Below are 24,000 nucleotides of genomic sequence, written 5' to 3'. Positions count from 1 at the left end.
ACTGGGTGCTCCGTTTCGTCCTCAGTTAAAAAAAAACATGCTGAAGCCTATGAATTGAATAAACTAAAATGGCCTTGGTGTGTGAATGAGTGTGTATGGATGTTTCCCAGCACGGGGTTGCTGCATTTGGGCATCTGCTGTGTAAAACATTCTAAGGTTAGATAAGTTGGCGACCCCTCATTAATAAAAGAGGAAAATGAATGAGTTTTACTGCAGCAGATACATTTGTTTATGTGTTATAATGGTAACATATGTTGCATGCATCTAAAGCGTTTTAAATTAATACTAAGTTTAAAAAATAATCGATTGATTTATTTATAAGGAGAAATATTTTGTTTTATGTACTTTTAATGTAGAAGTGATCTATCTGAAACGTCACGATACGTCCGGCTCGGGGCGGGTTTGATCCCCAGCGACAGCCAATGAGTTTTGTCTGGCCGTCCCACTTTTAAACGTCACTGTTGTCAGCGCGGGAGATGTGAGCGAGAGGGCGAAGAGTGCTGAGAATTACCGCCAAACTAAAGCTGTAAGTACTTTGTTTTGAAACATGCATACAACATATATCGACGTAATCATATTCGGTTATATTTGATCATTATGTCACGTGCATTCATTCTGAAAAGCGTTTTTAATCCGTGCTTGTCATTTTGTAGTGATAGGTTTTTTTCTCGTAGCAGCACATCTGCACCTCTTTGTGCTCTAAAGATCATGTGGTTTGTCTAAATTAGAGATAAAATCAGTGTACTTTTTTGTAAAGGCTGTTGTTTACATAATTAGAATTACAATCACAATTGACTAATCACAAGACTCCAGTAGGGGTTTTTGTTTTTTGATGTCTCTAAAACGGATTATAGCATAGGCACTTTGTTTATTGAGATCTCATTTACGGAAGTCAAAGTAAAAAGACCATACCATATCATGTCAAGTGTCAGTATTCACTGATAATTTAACATATGGTACACAAGTACTGAAAATTAAGGACATCTAGAAGTACATTTTGTAGCCTTTGTGTGCTGTGTAAGTGCTATTGTTATTGCTATGTTGTGTGTTATCAATGTAAACAAGTTACATTACAGTATATAACGTTAACTAACGTTACTGTAGCGCAGAGGATTAGTTAATTCAAATTAGTTATGTATTATTTCTGTATATTAAACTCATTCATATGGTTTAAATGTTAATTTATGCATTTTTAACTAATATTCATTATTTGTATTTTACGTTAACTATATTTTACATTTACCTATATACTTATACAGGGATGGGCAAAAATACATTACAATGCATTTTAAAATAAAATATAAAATACCTCAGTTTTTTATGTATCAAAATAAACTACAAAATACAGCAGCAACAAGTATCAAAATAATATACTGTGTTTAATATTTTGAAAACACTACAAAATACTTTTACAAGGGAGCATGTCATTTCTTTACAAACCTTCCATAAATAGGCTGATTCGGTCAGCATTAAACTGACTTGCTAAAGTAAACAGTGTTTGACAGCAACAGTGTTTCTCTGAGCAAGTTTAAGTCAGCTTCTCTGCCGACTCATTCACCTCTACTCCTGTACATCAGGAGGTATTCATAAACCTTCGTTTCTCATTGATTTTAAGATGCATTTTATTCAGATTCCACAGAGAAAGCCCTGTCTTGAAGATGATCTCTTTAATCACTGTAAAAAACATGTAATGCAGAGTTGGAATATAGTACTACATCTCTTTATTTTGTTTCTATCCATTGCATGACCAGTAAAATTGACACCTTCCTATAGCAGACTTCTATTTTAAAAGGGTGATCTATGAAGAGGTTATTTATGTTTTTTTGCAATATTAAACATTATTAAAATAGTTTTTTTGCTACAATACTTGAAACAGCCAATGAGGTATTGTTGGAATTGCCACTGTAGGACTTATTTTAATGCTGTTTGTCTTATTTTCTTGGCATCTACATCAGCAATCCATCTGACACTACTATTATTTGTGCAGTTTACTCTTTCTCCAAAGAGTTTTTCAGTTCTTCTTTTAACTGGAAGAGTCTCAGTTTACCCGCTTAGTGAACACCAGTACACCATCTTAAGGTGTTTTTTGTTTGATTTCCTCTGCATTTCCATCTGCAGCACTGAGATTGAGAGTGATTATGTGCTGTCGGCTCCATATTTATTGTTTTTGTACTGATGTCTTATTCCATCTCAATTCTTAATCAAAATATGCTGATGCATTATACATTATACTCCCAATATATAATACTGGTCTTAGCATTGTGCAGTATACTATTTTCAATGGTTGTTGACATGCTCCCAAATATACCCATGCCAATTTTCTTTTATTTTCTTTATGTGTTGCATTTTTCCATCCATACTACAAGCATTGACCACTTTCTTCAATATAAGACAATTTTCTCTTCTGATCTCAAGCCTAGGCAAATAATTGAGAAAGCACCAATCTGAGGCTGCATTTTTATGATGTCATTATTTTACAGTATTTTAGAAATACAAAAATGCAAGACACTAAAGTAGTGGTTCTCAAACTGTGGTAACTGTTCCAATTGTGGTACGCGAGCTTCCTTCTAGTGGTACACGGAGGAATCAAATATGTCACATGCTACATATAGTTGAACAATTATTTACATATCAATGTGATGACAAATAGCCTATATTTATGAGGTGCAAGCAACATCTCCAGTTTTTGATGAATAGGCTACTATATGTTAATACTTTATATTGAAGTACAGTTTTTTTTAATTGTTAATGACAGTAGCCTAACATTTTTGATAAACTTTTAAAAGCACATTTTAATTTAAATGTTAACACTTTTTTTTTTTTTTTTTTTACATATAAGCACAGTACAGTTTTAATGTTCAAACTATTTATAGTGTTTAAAGTGGCTGATAATAAGAAATATTCTTAATAATAGGAATTATAGTGGTACTTGGAGAGACAATTTTTTTCTGAGGTGGTACTTGGTGAAAAAAGTTTGAGATCCACTACACTAAAGTATTTTGATATAAAATATTGTGTACCCATTTTCATAAACCCTATCAAATACAAATTACAAAATACTATTTTGTATTTGAAATGCGTATTTTAAATACATGTATCATAAATACTCCCCACCCGTGTGTGTGTGTTTGTGTGTGTTTGTGTGTGTTTGTTTGTGTGTTTGTGTGTGTTTGTGTGTGTTTGTTTGTGTGTGTTTGTGTGTGTGTGTTTATTTTGAATGATTAAAACAACCTGATGACTGCTGATATGAATTAAATAGTATTATTTATCATATTGTGATCCCTAAACTCTTTTAATGTCACCAATTAATTAAAATTAAACACGCCTGCAATATGTGACCTAGTAAAGTACAGTATGCCAGACAACATGCATTTTTAATGCCTTAAAAATTTTTATGCCGTATATTGTTTTTGATGATTATTTCTTCCTTCATATTTTACCGTCAGACACTCTCTCTGTATCTGATTGTCCTCCTGAGAGCATCATGCCTTGTGAAAGGAAGCCCATGCGTTATGGTCACTCTGAAGGCCACACTGATGTCTGCTTTGATGACCAGGGAAAGTAAGTGACATATTTTCTGAAGTACTTCTGAATACTTTTGATTTGATGCGTCAAGGGATAGTTTACCCAAAAGTTAAAATTTGCTCTCTCTAAAGTGGTTTAAAAGTTATGAATTTCTTCCTTTTGTTAAACTTGTAACAAGATATTCTGAGGAATGTTGTAAAAAGCAGCCATTGATGTAGATGCTAGTACCAAAAAAATACTAATGAAGTTAATGGCTTTTTAAATTTTTACATTCAACATTCTTTAGTATCAGTGTGTTTCAAATGTCATTTATTGCCTACCCAAGGGCATTTCAGAGTGAAGAAGTAATGACTGGCATATTGAAGTGTTGTTTCAAACTGGCCACTTGAAAGGGCCCTTTGGAATGAAGGATTATGAAAAATACATGATCCATTTTTTTCAAGGAAGTTGTTTGACAAGCGTAAGTTGTTTGGTCTTATACACTGTACTCAATTTTGAGGGCTCACCCTTATGCCCTAATAACTTCTAAGGGACCCTCTGAAGGGATTAGGGCATAGGGATGAGCCCTTCTGAATGAAACCCAGTCATTGGTGGAAAGAGTATCATACTCAAGTAAAAGTACCATTACTTACCCAAAAATGTAGTGCGAGTAAAAGTATCTGTTGTAAATATTACTCAAAGTATGAGTAAAAAGTAGACATTTTAAAATGATTCAAGAGTAGTGATTAGTGACTATTACTGTGAAAGTTTGATGTGGTTATATGCAATTTGTGTGTGTGAAAATGTAACACTCTGCAGTGCAATAAGTTATTGTTTAAGGCCTTTTGGTGAGGCCTCCTCATCAGTGACATACAGTCTAGGGATGCAACGATTATAGATTTTGGTTGTATGATTATAGTCTGAGAAAAATATCACGGTTATAGGGTTATCACGATTATTATGCATTAATTAATTTTAAACCCTACTAGTTTAGAAAATAAGATGAAAACTCCTTATATTTTAGTGTTATTTATTGCTGCTCAGTAACTAAATAATACAGCACAAAATAATATAAAAAACAAACAATAGTCCATTTCTTACTGTGCTAAAAATAAGTAACATTTTTAACATTTAAACAAGTTTAAACTGTAAATAAATGACAGAACAATAAATCAATAAAAAATAAAAAACTGTAGTGCATGTAACTGTAGCCCTTATGCAGGGCTCGAAATTGCCGGTGCTCCCAACTTCAAAAATGTAGGAGCACCAGAAAACAGTTTGCTGCACCCACCAAAAGTTAATGAGCACTACTGCAATTTGCACCGAGATTCAGGCCATTAAACAACTGATCCACCCCGAGTCTGTCAGTGCTCTCTCTGAAATCACTCGGTTGATCTCGGCTGGTGGATCAACATTCACCACATCATGATCGCTTTTATCGGCGACATTATTTGTAACTTTAAGTTGGTTTGCAAACCATAGTTAATCTAGTGTGAGTGGTTACTAGTCTCAGTGACAAACTAGCGCGCAGTTGGCATGACTGTTTAGTTGCAGCATTTTTGTTCTGTGCAGAAACGTGGTGTTGAGGACCCTTTACTATTAAATAACCATGACAAATTAAAGTGCGGTTAATAGTGAAACTGGTTAATCATTGCATCCCTAATTCAGTCTATTAGTCATTGCGTGTAAAGATTTTGTTTTCTGTTTCCTGAGGTTGTTCTGTATGATGCGATTTGATAAGACTGATTATTCTACTTTTGCCAGTAGATAAGAAAAAATAAAGTAGTGAAGCAGAAAATAGTGGAGTTAAAGTACCAATACAGCACTAAAAATGTATTTAAGTGACAGTACACATTTTTAAAAATACTTAGGAAAGTACAATTAGTGAGAAAAACTACTTATTTGCAGTAATTTGAGTATTTGTAACTTGTTACTTCGCACAACTGACCCCACTGTATATCTTCCTTCGTGTTCAACTGAAGAAAGAACTCAAACAAGTTTGAGTAAATGATGTCCGAGTTTTCATTTTTAGCTGAACTATCTTTATAAAGAATTGGGTAATGCCCCATAACACTTACGATCCATCCCAGATGTATTGTGACCTGTGGGAGTGATGGGGATGTCCGCATATGGGAAAGTCTGGATGACGACGACCCCAAGTCCATAAATGTCGGGGAAAAGGTCTATTCTGTAGCCTTGAAGGCAAGTTAACCTTTCTTTTTCATGGCATATTATAGAAATAATTATGTTACTAATGCACCAGAGAGTTTTCCAACACCTGAAAGTGTTCCTTTCAACCAAAATGTTAATTGTGTTCTTGAAATGTCAGCGTTTGTTTTCCTTTTCAGAATGGAAAGCTGGTAACGGCGGTTTCCAACAACACGGTTCAGATTCACACTTTCCCTGATGGAGAGCCAGACGGCATTCTCACTCGATTCACCACCAACGCAAACCACGTCACCTTCAACAACAGCGGCTCAAGGGTGGCTGCAGGTTCGAGGTATGAGATGCTTTTATTTCTGCTCTTTTCACATTTTTACACATTTGTCTTATTTTACTGCATTGTTGTATTTTAAGATTGAGGTCCTAAATGTGGTATCTGGTAAATGGGCAGTGGTGGTGAGAGTACTGAAAAATCATACTCGAGTAAAAGTACCATTTCTTGCCTAATAATGTAGTGCAAGTCAAAGGATCTGTTGTAAATAAAGTATGAGTAAAATGTATACATTTTTAAAGTACTCGAGTAGTGAGTATTACGCTGTAAAAAGCTGAAGCATTCACATGTAATTAGTGTATGTGTGTGTAAACGTAACATTTTGTAGTGCATCTAGTTATTGCTCACAAGGCACACAACATAATGCTGTGTTCACACCAAACGCAGAACGTGCGGATAAATCGTGCTATTCTTGCTTAAATAGATGCATGAACATTTGAGTTTACTCGCTTCAATCGCGCTTTAAAATCCGCGTCATTCATGCATCAAATTCATCAATAGACTCTGATTCGCGTGATGGGTAGGGCTTCTGTCTGCCCGGTGACTGTAGCTTTGTTCTTAAATGGCTAACATTTATTTTATTGAGAAAAAACTTTGTGCTTTATGAAGGCTGAAAAACAGCGTTATTCGTTTGGAGCCGTGTCTGAGTCCACTAGATCCTTTCAGAGGTGCACCCAGCTCTGTGAGCTAATGAACTCCTCCAGAAACTATACCTGGATGACGTAAGCTTTCAGTGGTGCTTTGTGACTGAGTTGAGCCCAGTTTGAAGAACTGTTGTCAATTTTCTCCCCGAGACACCAACAACAGGCACTACGTCATAATCGCACCCCCAAAAGAGCAAGCTCCTGATTGGTTAACGTGGCGCGAATGTCCGCTGAAGTTCAGATTTTTAAACTCAAGCGATTCGTGTTGTAAGATGTCTATTCGTGTCTTTGCATTGACTTAACATGTAAATCACTCGTAAATAATACACTATAGAAAGAAATTATTCATTTAGATTGATTGGGGTGATTTTGTAAGGGTATGTATAAAAAAAAAACATATTGCAAGCAAAAACAATTACAATCGAGCAATGAAAAATGTCACACAAACAGTGCTTCAAGGTTTTCTGTAGAGTCGAACAGTATTCATCTACAGAAATAAAATACTGAAATCTAAAATGTAATCTAAACGTCTTCATTGTATTCAGTAAAATTGTTCTTCAATAAAGTTACAAACTAATTAATAAAGTTTCACTCTACTTTGCAATTACTCTTAAAATCTCGTGTGCAGCAATACAGATCCTGTGATATGACTATTTTGGACACGCACACATTGCGATAGGATATATTGTGCAGCCCTACTAGATGACAACAAAAAGTTGCATAAATAGGTGTAATAATAATCTCCTAGATTGTTTGCTTTTTAAATACTCCTATTTATGTGCTTTTGACTGCTGTCAATGAAGTGAAGACATCACTTTGATTGTTTCATGATTAGTTGTGTTTGGCTAAATGGGCGTTTTCTGGATATATGGATTGTTTTACACGCCTGCATCAGGGTTGAAGAGTGCGAGCATGTCAGCGCATTGATTGAGCAGTTTTATCCTGCTGCCGATGCTTGAATATTGATGCCGGCAGCACTGGCAGCTGAGCTCCAAACAGGTTATTTGATTTTTCTTTTCTTTTTTTTGCTTCCTGTCGAGGTCGGAAATGAGTTTTCATTTATTTCCCCACTTCAGATCGGAAAGATCTGCCACACCAATATGGGTCTCTACTGGGCTGAAAATGTTCATGGATGAAGGTGCTAATTTTGGGCTTGTGTTTTTCAGTGACTTCCTGGTGAAGATGGTGGAGGTGGCCGACAGCAGTCAGCAGAAGACCTTACGTGGACACGATGCTCCTGTCCTCAGTGTGGCTCTCGACCCCTCTGATGAGTTTCTGGTGAGTTTCATGGGGCCATTTAATGGTCAGCTGTTGTTATATTTGTTGTTATATAAAGCACTACTATTCAAAATATTGGGTCATTTATAAAAAAATTTTAACAAATTATTGTTAATATATTTTTTTTACTAATTTATGTTAGTCAGCATACATAAATACATACATACACATGAATTCATTTCATCAAACATAGCAGTAAAATCAGTTTTTAAAGTTTTAAAAATTATATATAAAATTATATTATAAAAAATATTTTATTTAAATGTTTTTGGTTTATTTATTTATTTTTTTTGGACAAATTATTATTAATCTATTTTTTTGCAATCCTTTATTTTAGTCAGCACACATGGATTTATTTTATCAAACATTGCAGTTTTGAAGTTCCAAGAAATTATATATGTTTAATTATATGATAAAATTATATTTTATTTTAATTATCCGCAATTATAGCATTATTTATTTGTTTAAGTTTTGGACAAATTAAAATATTAATATATTTATTTAATAAAACCATTTTTGCATTCATTTTATCAAAAATGGGAGACCAAATCATTTTGCACAGTTAAAAAATATGTTTAATTTAAATGTGTTTGGTTTGTTTGTTTTATTTATTTATTTTTTGGACAGATTATTATTAATCTACTTTTTGCAATCCTTACTTTTAGTCAGCACACATGCATTCATTTCATCAAACATGGCAGTATAACCAGTTTTTAAATAAAAAAAACATACATTAAAATGAAATAAAAAAGTTTTGATGCATAAGTGACTTCTTTTAAAAACATTTGAAAAATGTTGCCCACCCCAAACATTTGAATAAAAGTTTTTAATGTTTGTAATATTCAGCATGGTTTGGTCATCACTGGTCATTTTACTATGCTGATGTCACTTCCTGACAGGCTTCCTCCAGCTGTGATGGATCAGTTGCTGTATGGTCCATTGAGTCACAGGTAAAACATCTAAAAAGCACTAGTAAGAGTGTGAAATAGACACAAACACACTTGTGGTCTTCATGGGGGTCTAAAATGACCCACATATGGAATTAATAAGAAATATGCAAAAATATGAACATTTTAGAAATAATTTTGTTCGCGAAGTCAACAATTCTACCATGATGCTGAAAAAAAGGCATAGGAGTGAAGGGTTGACACTCTTAGGGCCTACTCACACTATGCTGTCTGAACTGTGCCCAGGCCCTAGCCTAGCTGGAAGAGGTGTGCCAGAGCGTGGTTTGATTGGGCTTTGGTGCTGTGTTTGTAATGTTAATGCAAAGTGCGTCTGAGCCCAAAATCCATGATGCAACATCACATTTAAGTGACAGTTTCATATGGATTTACTAATTATTTCTACTGTTCAATGAACTCAAACTGTCATAGTTTATTAAAGACGTAAAACCCTTTCTTTATAGCAATTTGTACAGTTTTTACTGCAATCGTAATACAAAAATTAGCACTTCAAATAAACTTTTCAAACAACAGATATCTAAAACTTGCCAAATGAAGTTTTTTTACATTGTCTTAATGTATATTCAATTCTACAGTTCCTTAGTAATATCTAGACAACAAGCAAAAATGAATGGGAAAAATGGAAAAAATGGATACCAATTACTGCATAAATATTAATTATTACCCCAAAACCTTCTCAAAATTCTAAATAATATAGAAAAATATTATTAAAAAAATTTCAATTTGGTTGATTTTGAAAAAAAAAAAAAAAAAAACAGGGTATTTTACAGATGTTTATCCCTTTTTAACCGGCTAAGACCACAAGTGTGATTCCTATATTAGCAACACCAGAGGGCCAAAAAAGTAGTGTGATGTTAGGCTATTAGACACTTAATCTTATGTATATCTGATGTTTTTCAGACTCAAGTAGCTCAATGGAAAGTTCTCCAGAAGTCAAGTGATGTTACTAATGCAAAGTCTCTCTGCAGACTAGCATGGCAGCCTCGTTCTGGAAAGGTATTGTGGGCTTCATCTTTATACAAGACCATTTTCAGTCAATTTAACGAACATTTTCAAGTTTCTTTTTGCTTGCTTTATAGATCACACATCCATCAATCATCTTTGCAGCTCACCTCACTGCTTTTAACTCGTGACTATAATCTTTTGTATGTGCTTGTAGTTGATTGCCGTACCCGTGGACTTAACAATTCAACTGTATGAAAGAAACACATGGACTCATGTCAGCACGCTCTCTGATGATCTCATCACACAGGTCAGCAAGTTACAATGATCATTCAGAAGAGCAATACAAATCAAAAAGGTCATTTGTAGGTGGTGGAAACCTTTTTGTTAGCATCACAATCGTTTCTTTACCTTTGGCATACTGTATCAGGTACTGCGTGATGGATGTTGTTTGTTTTGTTGCAGTGCATTGTGTTATGAACACTTCTTTCCGATTCGATCTCCTCCACAGGTTGTTAATGTTGTGGTCTGGTCTCCATGTGGGAAGTTCCTGGCTGCAGGAACAGTGGGAGGAAACCTGCTGATTTGGGATGTTGAGGCCAAACTGTGCATTGACAGGTTAGAATGCATCATAATTTATATCAGTATTATGAAGGTTTTCGGTGGTTGATTTGTGGTTGTGTAATATTTGTAGTTTTTAATAAGGTCATACTTTATTTTGATGGTCCGAGTTACACTGCATCTACATGCCAACTAATTCTCATTAGATTATTAGTAAACTGTTAGGTTGGGGTTAGGAGGACCTAGCAAACAGGCACAGAGAGGGAAAGAGAGAGCGAGAGAGAGAGAAGGTTAGAACGGGAGGACAAAATACAACCAACTACGTCTACTGACGTAATGCTTCAATTACTATGTGACAAGTATTGACTAAATATGGATAAGGGATAGAACAGCTTTGAGTATAATCTTACATTTAAAGCCCAAAAATATGTCTGTACAATAAAGCATTCAAGAATGACAGCCCTTTTTATGTGTGAAGGGTTAAAAAGGGTTATTTGGAGTCTCCAAGTGATCTTCTTTGGGGAGCGCCTAGACATTCACTTGGATAAACATGTGTAAAACACAAATTTTCTATGGTACCGTTATCAAAATAGAAAATTTGGCTTGGTAAGGCTTCATGCTTTGAAACAAATTGTCTTTTCAAACTAATACTTCTTTATTAGTCATCTGCAGACATTAGTTAAGACATTTTGTACTGTGTCCTAAGTTTAATTACACAATACAAATAACATTTACCGATTCTGACTATTAAGGAATAAACCCTAGCGTGTCACCTTTTAAAAGCGACAGAACCATTCATATACTAAAAATGGTTCAAAAATCGCATACAATTTACTTTGGGGATGCAATTTTTAGGCATTTTAAGCTAATTTCACAGGAACACTCAGGGGTTAAGATACAATTTCCTAATTTATTTGTCTGTTTTTCCCCTGAAACTTGTTTTAAACTAAAACATTTCTCAGAGCAAAATAGTTTTTTTTTTTTTTTATATATCTTTTTGACTTGATTAATTTAAGTCAAATGCCCCTTTCACACAGCGATACCAGTTAAATATCCAGAAGGTTTCCGGAATGACTTTACCGGTAAATTCAAATATATACTGTTCACACAGGCAAGAACGTTCTGGAATTTTTCCTGAAAAAACCATTCACACATCTATTCCAAAATACCTGTAACCTCTGACATCATTTATCAGAAATGAGCTCTAAATGGCCGTACTATTAAACATGAAGGGGGTCAATCTTTTTCTTGATGGTTTCACTTTAGCATTCATGTAGAACGTATTTACCGGTATTTTCTAAAAGGGCCCGTTTACACATGATCCCTGTATTACTGGCATTTTTCCGGAAAATTCTGTATGTGTGAAAGCAGCTAAAGACTCAATGATCCATTCATAAAGACAAACACTTGCTTAATTTCTAAATGAATCAGCTGGTTTGAAAGAATTGTTTGATTGAATTAATCAGAGAATCACAGATTAAAACAGGCCCTGTCTACTGCTGGTGGTTTTAGTGTCATATTTAACCATGACGGACCTGAACCAGCACAAAAACACACATTTTTAATTATAATGATTCAAAATAATAAATAAATTTAAGACTTGTTGAATGTTATACTAATAAATGTTTACTGTTATTCTTTTCTGTTAAGTAAAACCAAAATTTTACTGTATTTGTTTGCCCTTTTTGTTTTTTTTGGAGTCAAGCTATTCAATTCTATATCCAGATTTGTATTTATCGGCCTATATATTGGTTATCTGCTTCCAAATATAAAGAATTATCAGTTATTGGTATCACAACACGCACATTTTTAATTCTTTAAGAAGATCCTCTCATCTGCTGTATTTGTAAAATCATTTTAGCTATCAGGCATGCTTTTTTGGATTGTGTTGGCTTTAATTCTGCATTTAAACCTATTTTATTTAGTTCATTCTTTTGAAGCCATATTTAACACTGTTAATTCAAATACCTATTTAGAGTTTTTAGAAAAACTCAATTGTAAAATGAAAAAAGCCATAGAAGCTGACATAGTGTTAAACACAAATAAGAGTTATCAGACAAAATGTCCATGTTGGTGCATCTCTTGTCAACATTGCCCACCAATACAGTCGTTCTTTTGGTGATTTGTGTAGTGATGGTGGTGTTGTTCTTGTGTGATTCCAGACAGAAACACGAGAAAGGCTTCACTGTGTGTGGGATGGCTTGGCATCCCTCTGGAGGCCGGATTGCGTACACTGACACTGAGGGCTGCCTCGGCCTGCTGGAAGGAGTGTCATCCTCATCTTCTACTGTCCAAAGCTCCAAGGTCAGTCAAACGCTCAGGCTCTCGGCTCTTTCCTCCTGAACACACTGCACCAGAAATAGCATCAATAACGTTAAATCCTCATGGGTGTAGAAGGATGTTCAGGTGACCTTTATGTGGCTTAATTGCTTTCAAATTCTCTGTGTGTTAATAATAAAGTAATAATATTAATACATTTTAAAGTCTTAATTTATTTTGTAAAGCTATATAATCTAATATATAATTATACTGCGTTAGTCCATGTTAGATCAAATAGTTAGAAATATTTCTACTGAAATTCCATTCATACGGACATTTGTAATGTTCTGATTTGTAATCTACTATGTTTATAGATTTTGTTGTTATTAGGGTTGCATAATAATAATAATAATAATAATGTCTCGTATAATATTATATAGTGCAGAACTAGCTTTAACTACTATTGACAAAACATTTTGTTATTGCATTTTTAAATATTAAAAAATCTACTTCATAAAAAATTATTTAAAAAAACCCTGTTTATTGTTAATGTCCATTATCAATGATATCAATCTATGGATTTAGATTTTAATAAATGATAGAAAAAATGATTACATTTTTAAATAGTATTGTTTGGTTGTTAACATTTAAATAACTTGGAAATTAGTTAATATTAATAAATGGAAGCTTAATGATAATATTAGAGTGTTTCTTTATTTAATAATATTTATTTATTGTTTTTCTCCTTGATAAATCCTGTTTTCTGTGCTTGCTCATGGAACTGAACATGCTGGCCAAAATATTAATAAAATTGTAGCAATGATGTTGTTTTGATTAGTACTATATATATATTTGTTTTATTTCGGCTAGAATAAAAGTAGTTTTTTTCATATTTTAAAAACCATTTAAAGGTCAAAGGTTAGCTCCTTTAAGCAATTTTTTGATATTCTACAGAACAAACCATCGTTATACCTTACCTAATTACCCTAACCTGCCTGGTTAACCTAGTTAAGCCTTTAAATGTCACTTTAATCTGTGTAGAGGTGGCTTGAAAAATATCTAGTTAAATATTATTTACTGTCATCATGGCAAAGATAAAATAAATCAGTCATTAGAAATGAGTTATTAAAACTATCATGTTTAGAAAAAAAATCTTCTCTCCATCAAACAGAAATCGGGGACAAAAATAAACAGGGGGGCTAATTCTGACTTCAACTCTATATATAAATGAATACATAAATATTATAAAGAATTATTTAGCTGTAAGATAAATATTGTATAAAAACAACAACAACAATAATAATAATAATTGTTGTTGTTATTTTTAAACCTAGATATAAATAATCTAATCTCTATTTTGTATTTTTTTTTCATACATTTTTCATGCACTCTTATTACTAATTTTCATTTATGTGTATGAAAGTTAAAGTGATGGTTTTAAATTTTCTTTTTCCTGTGTGGTGATGTTTAGGCCACTGCAGCTAAAGAAGCGAATGACTATGATGACCTGTTTGATGAGGATGACGACCGCATGCTGGACGAGGACATGAGTGACTCTCGGTCTCCTGTAAAGAAACCCATCATGGAGGATGAAGACGATGACGATGATGATGACCTCATGCCTGCAACAGGCAGACCACGAAACAGAGGCTCCTTTCTGGATGACGATGACAATTCACAAGGTATAACACTTCACACATCACAATGCAAGCTGAGCTGCTTCATGTTCTGGATATTAATGTTGGTGAAAGAATGATTAAAGCTCTTTCGTTGTTTTCGTCTGAAGATCCAAGCTCTGTGAAACTGGATGGACTTCCTGAAGAGGGGGGCAGCAGTGCTGTTCTTCCTGCTGTGGCTCCGGTAGTGTCACGTCCCGTATATGATGGTCCCATGCCTACACAACCACAGCGGGCTTTCCAACCGGGATCCACCCCAGCACACCTCATGCACCGCTTCATGGTGAGCAGAAAATATAGTTGTTGTGAACTCGCATAGAGGTGCTGTTATGTGATGATAGCAGTTGTGCTTAAGGTAAATTTTAAGATTTTGCACTAATATTTTTAGACTTATAGAAACAAAAAAATCTAAATGATTTTTCATTTTATTAATTTATTGTATGTCATGTGTTTGCATCTGCAGAGAGAGTTTTAAGAGGTAAAATTGAATGGATAATTCACTCAAAAATGAAAATTCGGTCGACATATACTATAACTTCAATCCTGTTTGTTTCTAATGTTAAACACAAAAGAAGATGTATTAAAGAACGCTTTAAAACTGTAACCATTAACTTCCATAGTGTTTGTTTTTCCCACGGTGGATGTTAATGGTTACAGGTTTTTCAGCTTTGTTCAAAATATATCCTTATTTATAGTAGTTTATAACCCATCGAGGGATAGTAAATCTACTATCTCTTTAAAGACATGAGTTTCTTCTTAAAAACATTGTGATTAATTTTTTTCTTACTGTTGACAGTATATGCAACTATTTCACGGGTCTAATATACTGATACATTTGCAATTTCCCCCAAGGTATTTGTATTTACAGACTCGGAGAGCTGGCTTAATTTGTCCACACATTATTCCTGTTTTCTTAGAAAACCATTTTTCAAGAGTTTTAACTGATCACACTTTAAAGGGGTAGTTCACCCAAAAAAATAATATTCTGTCATCATTTACTCTTCTTCATGTGGTTCTAAACCTTTATGAGTTGAACACAAAAGAATGTATTTTGGAGAAATCTGAAAAGCTGTAACCAATTCATATCCACAGTAGGAAAAACAAATACTATGGAAGTCAATGGTTACAGATTTTCAGCTTTCTTCAAAGTATCTTCTTTTTTATTTAAGTCATAAAGGTTTATAACCACTTAAGGGTGAGTAAATAGTGAGCACATTTTTATTTTTGGATGAACCATTTCTTTGAAGGCATCTGTTTCTTAAATTTTTTTCTATTTTGTTTTTTCATTCTTTTTTCTTTTTTTTTTCTTTCTTTTTTTATTTTAATACTATTTACAGTATATGCCACTATTCTACAGGTCTGATTTTACTGATACACATGCAAATTTCCTCTAAGGTATTTGTATTTACAGACATGGAGAGATGGCTTAAGTTGTCCACACATTATTATTTCTTTGTTCTCAGAAACCGTTTTTTTTTTTTTTGAGAGTTTTAACTGATCAGACTTAAAAGGGATAGTTCACCCAAAACTAAATATTCTCTCTTCATTTACTCTTCTTCATGTGGTTTTAAACATTTATCAGTTAAACACAAAAGAATGTATTGTGAAGAAAGCTGAAAAGCTGTAACCAATTCATATCCAAAGTAGGAAAGACAAATACTATGGAAGTCAATGGTTACAGATTTTGAGCTTTCTTCAAAATATCTTCTTTTGTGTTCAACTTATAAAGGTTTATAACCACTTGAGAGTTAGTAAATAGTGAGTACATTTTAAATTTTGGGTGAACTATTTTTTCAAAGGCATCAGTTTCTTCTTAAAAACATTGATTTTATTATTATTATTTTTTTGTTGTTGACAGTATATGCTACAATTTCACAGGTGTAATATACTGATACATGTGCAATTTCCCCCTAAGGTATTTGTATTTAAAGACAAGGAGAGCTGGCTTTAGTTATCTACATATTATTCCTGTATTCCCAGAAAACCATTTTTCAAGAGTTTTAACTGATCAGACTTTAAAGGGGTAGATCATCCAAAAGGAAAATTCTATTATCATTTACTCTTCCTTAAGTGGATTATGACTTTATTTCCTTTCTTGAACACAAAAAAAGATATTTTGTGGAATGGTATTTACTGGCACCCACCGACATTAATATTAGGAAAAAAAACAGTTGAAGTCACTGGGTTTCAACGTTTAGCATTTCAGATTATCCTCTTTGTGCTCAACAGAAGAAAGAAACTCAGACAGGTTTTGATCAAGTGAAGGGCGAGTAAATAGATATGTTTCATCCTCCTATTTTAAAGCTTGTTTTGGAGATGCACATATATCAGTTAATGCAAACAACAAGATGTGCATACATTTTAAAAATACATAAAAATATATTCGCATAACTGAGCAGGATAATTATATTAAATATAATTATTAAAATATTAAATATATATTAAATAATAGCATTCATTACATGTCACCGTTTGTCTTCTGAGATGCAAGCCATGTAATAAATGGAGACAAGCTTGACGCTGCTTTTCCTACCACAACAAATTCAGATTTTACTGTTGAAATTTGGCACCAGTTAAAAAGGAAGTGACAATTTTTGTTCTCTTTGACTCTTCTGACTGCTTTATTCATACATCTTTTGTGCAATATTCCAGTTTTGTGCATAAATTTAATTGGCATTTTTGGATGGAAACATAGCTAATGATGTTACTGTTACTGATACTGTTTGCATTGACTATCTCTTTAAAATGCATGCAGATGTTTTTTTTGTTGCCAGAGTACCTGAGGCATGAGCTGTAAAGGCCCCACCTTCTTCTGAAAAGGTGGCGGGGAGTAACAGCTCATTTGCATTTAAAGAGACACAAAAAAAAATAATAGCTTTATTATTTACAAAAAAGTTTAAGTAAGGTGTATTTCTGCACATTGTTGTTTTAGTCAATAGGAAAGCCAGAACTACTTTTTGCACAGGCCTATCTAAAGGGTTATTAGTACTAACTGATGATCTTAAATTTTGCCTCTTTCCAACAGGTAAAACTACAAACAATCAAGAATGCTTAAATATTTTTGTTGTCATGGCTTTGCAATAAAAAAAATGTTGTTATAATGGAAGTCAATGGGGCAAAAACAGCCACTAACACAAAAGTTCAAGTTTACAGCATAATGTAATGTTGACCAATGTTCTTTCTCAGATGTGGAATTCTGTGGGCATCGTCCGTGGCTATAATGATGATCAGGACAACGCGATTGATGTGGAGTTTCACGATACTGCCATCCATCATGCCATGCATCTCACTAACACTCTTGGCCACACCATGGCTGATCTGTCCCAGGAGGCCGTGCTGCTGGCCTGTGAGGGAACTGATGAGCTCGCAAGGTACAACAGCATTTTGTTAATATTGATGTCATTTCAATCCATTCATTATTTTTTCATTTCTTTAGTTGAGAAATATCTGTTAAATTTAGAGATCATTTAGACTTGTAACAAATGTTAAGATCTGTTCACATGTGGATGATATTATGTACATGCTCGAGCAAAGTCTTAATTGTTTAGAGCTTGTCCATTTTGAGTAATTTCAAAGCTTTTAGAAAAAAAATGTCGCCTGGATTGTTTTCATAGTGAAATCTCTCTTAAATATAATGTGTTCTAATATCCAGAAAAGACAACCTTGTATACAATCCTTGCACATTTACAAAAAGTTTAAGCATATATGCCAGATACAATAGGATTTAAACTTTTCTGTTTGAAAATGCAAGTTTAGTTAGCAAGAAACCAAAGCAGCTGCTCTTTATATATATTTTTTTTCTAATATCACTTCTTTTCTTATACTTGTGTTAGTTGCGTGAGCTTAATTCACATCAAATCAGCAGATCGGAAATCCCGCATACATAAGCTGCGTCCCAAATCGCATGCACTATTCTACGCCATTTTGTAGTATAAATAGTGTAAGTAGTGTGTTCACACTGAAAACTCTAAAAATAATAAGTGCACTTTAATTTCCCGGATGATGCACTCATTCAGCCGCTAAAATGAAGTGTGGAATGATGGACACTTCACGCACTCAACGACTGCAGGTTTGCTTACGTAGCGGAAGAGGCGGAGCTATCGGACGCACATGTTGAATAACTTTATTTATTTTGGATGGTGAGAACAAAATTCTTCTACGAGAGTGATTATAGCGCCTCCCGATGGTGAATGTGGCAACACTCACGGCAGGTAATATTTGATAATTCGGTCGTTTATTTCACTGATTTGGCAACCGTCAAACGTCATCAGGGAAACGGTTTGAATTTCCACTTAGTAAAAAAACATTAGTGTGCCATTTGGGATGCCACTACATACATGTACTATCCTGTTGAGTGTGTAAGTGCATAAGTACATAGTGCATGAGTGCATAGTGTATAGTGTGCCATTTGGGACGCAGCTATAGTCTTGTCCATAGACTTTACCTCATCAGAAAGTGGAAAAAAGAGATTAATTTAAAAACTTGGTATAAATGTCAATGTGTCTCCTAAAACTCTCCTAAAACTTATCTTAATATCAGTTATAAAAAAAAGCTAAAGGATTCAGCTTACAGCAGGTGTGAGCCTTGCTCTTCAGACCGCACTCACACTATGCTATTCGAACCGTGCCCAGGTGCATTTCCCGATTCGTTTGAGAAGAGCGAGTGCTCTGAATCGGGCTCGGGTGTGGTTCAGTTGGCTGGTCCTGGCCCGGTTGGAAGAGGTGTTCCAGAGCGCGGTTCACTTGGGCTTTGGCGCGGTACGCTTGTAGAGCTCGAAACTGAAGACGCAACAACACTTTAAGGGGGCTGTTTAATATGATTTATTAATCATTCTTACTGTTCGATGAATGCAAACTGTCGTAGTTTAATAAAGACGCAAACCCCTCACTGCATGTCAGCTGCCACGTGCAGCAAACCTCCTAATACCTGCTGCAGAAGGACTTTTTCAAATAATTTATGAGCGTCAAAAGTGATGGATCTGTTCAGCAAGGTGTTTGACTGCGTGTCACTGCATCCCAAATGACTAAACATAATACAAAACGATAGAACTAAAGCAATCCCCACTATGCTGAGGGAGCTCAGGTCAACAAGGGGAAAATGCAATGTTAGTGCAGGCTGAGGGGAAGGGGGCAATCGTGCTTTGGCACGGTTCGAGGACTCTAAGGAGGTGTCTGTTAGATTGTATTAACTGTACCTGAACCCTTTTCCTGATCTTACTAAATGAAATTCCTACTTTACTACCTAAAATCAGCTTGCAGTAGATTAAAAACAAGCCACGCCCACCATTTTCTCATTTAATTTTCCGTTTCTCTAGGAACTGCATCACACTAAAAAAAAAAAAATAATATTTTAAAGTAATACATGTTATTTTTAATGGAAATGATGATATTTGTTCTCTCCCTCTGAACAGTAAGATCCAGTGTTTGCATTTCTCCTGCTGGGACACTCACAAGGACTGGATGGTGGATCTGCCTAAAGGAGAGGACGTGCGTGCTTTGTGTTTGGGTCAGGGCTGGGCCGCAGTGGCCACCAGTGCTTTGATGGTCAGGCTGTTCTCCATTGGCGGTGTGCAGAAGGAGATCTTCAGTCTGCCTGGAGCTGTGGTCTGCATGGCGGGACACGGCGAGCAGCTCCTCATAGCGTATCACAGAGGTATACAGATGTTTGACCTTTATTTTCCCCACAGTTACAGGTTTATATCTGTTAATTCAACCTGTTTCTTGCAATTTGCAGAAAAAGTCAGAATTGTGAGCTATAAACTTTAGATGTAATCTCAGAATTGCAAGAAAATGTTTGACTTATTTTGAAGTGCAAGTTAAGAGGCTTTAGATGCTTCTTACATGTTTCCGCAGGATACAAACAGAATTAAGAGCATTGGCTTGGACTTATATAAACAAAAAAAAATGTAGATCATTTTTTTAGATAATTATGTTTTATTTGTGGTGGAAAATTGCTGTGGTTCTTACTTGGCTACTTGTATGTTTCTTTTAAACTGATTTGTCAGAACGCTCATAAACTGATAATTTTTTTATTTTTTATGATTATTTATTTATTGCAGAAGAAAGCCTGCGTACATAGCTAGCAACAACTATATACAAGCCAGGGTTTGCATTAAATGAAAATACATAAAGAAATTACCAATAATAATAGTAAAATAAAGACAATAAAATAATAAATGAATAACAATACACAGAAAAAGAAAAGCTCTGGGGTGAGAATTAACTAGTTATTACATAAGAAATTTTCTCAATAAAATCAGACCATGCTTTGATTGTATGGGGTTTAGCTCTGTTAATTCTTGCAGTGGAACGTTCTAGCAGTGCAATATTTTTTAGTTCAATAAGCCATATTTTATCCGCTGGGAATGAGGGTTCATGCCGTATTTTAAATATAACTTTCTTGGCTGCAGTTAGTGCAGTATGAAATATCCTGCGTTGAGAAGTGTTTAGGTTTAGATCATAATCATCATTCAATAAACAGATATTACGGTATTTAGGAATGAACATCTCACACAATTCTGAAGTAGTTTGAAATACCTTATCCCAAAATGTACTGATAAATGGACATTCAAAAAACATATGCATATATGTCCCCACAGAGTTTGAATTACACAATGTACAAAAAGGGGTAGGTAGATAAATTATTTGTTTTTTAGCAACAAATGTAATAACACATGAAATTACTAAAATTAAATAAATATGCAAATCCATTAAAACCATTAAACAACCACTAAACCGAAGAATCTGAATGGATGAATCTGTCTTTGCTTGTGCTCTGTGTCTACATGTTGGATGAGGATGATTGTCTTGTATGCTGTCAGGTACCGGGTTTGATGGAGAGCAGGCTCTTGGTGTTCAGCTGCTTCAGCTCGGCCGGAAGAAAAGGCAGGTCATCCATGGAGAGCCGTTGCCTCTGTCACGGAAATCCTACCTGGCCTGGATGGGCTTCAGTGCGGAGGGTGAGTCATTTCCTCTGCTTGAACAGAATACGCACATACACTGTTCTCAACTTTAACTCTATTCTCTTCTGTAAACGAAACAGTTAGACATGCACACATATTTTAAGAATATATTTTTTTCTTGCCAAGTTAATCTAACTTGGTTAACCTAATTGCTCTATTTAAATTTTTAGTTTTTCACTTTGAAATGAATACTGGTATCTTGCATAATAGCTAGTGAAATATTTTACTGACATCAGGGCAGATAAAATAAAATGATTAGAAATTTGATATTAACCTCTTTGGGACCCTCTGTCCAATACAATGGACATCATATGTCAGCCCATGTTTTTTGTGGTTCCTGAGCATTTCATCTCATTTAAAGCCTGCAGTCCACAAGAGTGGACTATTGTCATTCAATCAAATGTCGGTAATGCTCGGCATGTTGCAATTTGAAAAAGATCCACTACACCCAAAAGCAGCGTGGCATCAATTCATTTCAGACACAGACGTAAGTCGCATTTACAATGTTTTTCTTTAGATTTGTTGATATGTTTGGCAATATTTCATAGATTGTATTTAAAAAAAGAAAAAGGGATTTCACTTATTAATTAAAGTTTAATATCTTCTGTAACATTGCAAGCTTTAGATCAGGATTTTGTCAAATATGTCTGTCCATTTGGATGAATAATGGCTTCAAGATCTGTTACTGAAAGTAAATCTCCAGTAATGCTGATTGCACTTTATTTTAAAAAAACTATGTCGATGTACTGATTCATTGCTGAAACAATTTCATATGCAGAATATACAGATCTCAAAGTTCTTGAGCCTATAGCAGATAGAAAAATCTCAGATGTGTGCATTATGTGGAGTGATGTGAAAGATAAAGCTTGTTACAAACAAGGTGCAGCTCTATACAACAGAAACCTCGAAATCAAAGTGAAACTGCTGCAATTGTAATGTTTGAGATTTTGAAAATAAGTTTTCAAGCATTTTCCAGCAATCATGTATGTTTTTTGTATTTTATATTGGTAAAATGTTTGGGAAGTTCAACTGTTCTGACCTAATGTCCCTTGAAATGGACTATTTATATAGGAGCCTCAAGATCTGTGAGAACATACTTTTACATTTTTCAGAAACTTGGAACATAATTCAGGTCTGAAGGCGGTAAAACTTGTTTAAAAATGTGTTAAATCTTCTATCCATTAAACATCACTTGGAAATAATTGAAAAAGTACTGGAGGGCTGATCATTTAACCTTAGGATGAAAAGATATTGGTATTAACATCTGAATAATATGATATTATTATCAATGCCAGTTTTTGGCCAAAATTAGCATATCACACGTTAACCATATTCAATGACTATCATTTCACATAGATATATACACTAGATATCGCATAGGGACCCTGAGCATGCGTCAATAGTGCCGCCACATTGGTACAGTGCTCCCAGGACAAATGTCATTCAACCACACTAGTAAAGACAGTGTTATTACGTGAAGATGCGGGACTTTAGCGCTGTCTACGGGTGTAGTAACAAGCAAACAAAGAAAACAAAGCACAAAGGCAGAACATTTCATAGGTAAGATTAAGTTTTTTTCTGTTTTCGTATGTTCTGAACTTTTGTGCCAATCAGGTAACGTAATTGATGATAACAGTCACTTACTGCATTCAGCATTCGGCAAAGCAGCTCCAACTCGCACTAAACACTCGGCTTATGCTAGTTTTGTTGAATAAAATCAGCAAACAATGCAAAAGAAATATGACAAGATGCTGCTCTGCCAGAAACTTGTATTATTGTCGGCTAACGTTAGTGAAAGAGTAGTTCGGGGGATTCATTCACAAACGAATCGCTCCCTCCGTCAGTGAAGTGAAGTGAAAGCAGGAGAGGAGGTGTGTTTCAGGACATGATTAGATCAAATTTAACAGGGAGGGTGAATAGTACATTTCTGTACACACAAACACAAGCGTTTTGTCAGGAATGCCCGTGCAGTCACTGATCCATCAATGTAGAAAAGTGATGTTAAATTATAATTTTCGTAATTAGGAAAAAAAAATTACATACTAACATCCAAGAAAACTCACGATCATAGATATATGTGTGTATCTCTGGCTTTAGATGGCCACAGTCCTCCACTGTACCTTGGTCCCGCATTAATTTCAAAGGAACGCTACCCTATAGCAAGATGGCGGCGCTATTGACGCATTCGGTCCAATAGACAACAATAGGCCAGGCGACATCTAATGTATTTATCTATGATCATTTCATATAAATATGTATGTGTAATCTATAATTATATATATATTTTTGATAAACGTTAATAAAAATAAATGTTTCTTAAGCACTAAATCAGCATACTTTAATGATTTCTGTTTTTTGCAGGAACGCCATGTTGTGTTGACTCTGAGGGTGTTGTGCGTCTGCTGAACCGGACTTTGGGAAACACATGGACTCCTGTCTGCAACACCAGAGAAACCTGCAAGAGCAAATCAGATCATTACTGGGTTGTTGGAGTTCATGAGAATCCACAGCAGCTCAGGTGCGTCTTTCCGTTTATTTCACAGGACTCAAGTCAATAGCCCCTTTCACACAGTGATACCGGAAAATATCCGGAAAATTTACGGAACGACTTTACCGGTATGTTCAAAAAAGCGCTGTTCACACAGGCGAGGACGTTACGGAAATTTTCCGGAAAAGAGCATTCACACATCCATTCCAAATTACCGGTAAATTCTGA

General features: G+C 34.7%; 1 protein-coding gene and 1 long non-coding RNA gene across 5 annotated transcripts in view; one reads left to right on the top strand and one right to left on the bottom strand.

Annotated features, from left to right (window-relative positions):
- The first annotated feature begins 457 nt into the window (after window positions 1-457).
- wdhd1 (WD repeat and HMG-box DNA binding protein 1) overlaps window positions 458-24,000 on the top strand; it is a 40,891-nt gene continuing 17,348 nt past the window's right edge. For 2 of the 4 annotated variants that reach the window (XM_087288947.1, XM_087288946.1), the window contains exons 1-16: window positions 458-530; window positions 3,447-3,561; window positions 5,595-5,706; window positions 5,853-6,004; window positions 7,809-7,920; window positions 8,820-8,870; window positions 9,786-9,881; window positions 10,045-10,137; window positions 10,339-10,445; window positions 12,551-12,692; window positions 14,119-14,329; window positions 14,434-14,606; window positions 17,510-17,694; window positions 19,734-19,975; window positions 21,144-21,281; window positions 23,646-23,802. In XM_087288947.1, the coding sequence (XP_087145073.1) occupies window positions 3,485-3,561; window positions 5,595-5,706; window positions 5,853-6,004; window positions 7,809-7,920; window positions 8,820-8,870; window positions 9,786-9,881; window positions 10,045-10,137; window positions 10,339-10,445; window positions 12,551-12,692; window positions 14,119-14,329; window positions 14,434-14,606; window positions 17,510-17,694; window positions 19,734-19,975; window positions 21,144-21,281; window positions 23,646-23,802 (2,048 nt within the window). In that variant the 5' untranslated portion in view covers window positions 458-530; window positions 3,447-3,484. The remainder of the gene's footprint in view (window positions 531-3,446; window positions 3,562-5,594; window positions 5,707-5,852; window positions 6,005-7,808; window positions 7,921-8,819; window positions 8,871-9,785; window positions 9,882-10,044; window positions 10,138-10,338; window positions 10,446-12,550; window positions 12,693-14,118; window positions 14,330-14,433; window positions 14,607-17,509; window positions 17,695-19,733; window positions 19,976-21,143; window positions 21,282-23,645; window positions 23,803-24,000) is intronic. The other 2 variants (XM_087288945.1, NM_001002726.2) reach the window with 2 other exon arrangements.
- The window catches only part of LOC100499487 (uncharacterized), a 10,300-nt gene continuing 9,900 nt past the window's right edge, over window positions 23,601-24,000 (bottom strand). Inside the window, exon 3 of the long non-coding RNA NR_120388.1 lies at window positions 23,601-23,739. This is a non-coding gene — a long non-coding RNA (uncharacterized LOC100499487). The remainder of the gene's footprint in view (window positions 23,740-24,000) is intronic.

This window comes from Danio rerio, chromosome 17, assembly GCF_052040795.2.
Source record: "Danio rerio strain M-AB ecotype USA chromosome 17, GRCz13ab, whole genome shotgun sequence".
In the NCBI taxonomy this organism is placed as follows: Eukaryota; Metazoa; Chordata; class Actinopteri; order Cypriniformes; family Danionidae; genus Danio; species Danio rerio.
This window is presented reverse-complemented; position numbering and strand designations above follow the sequence as displayed.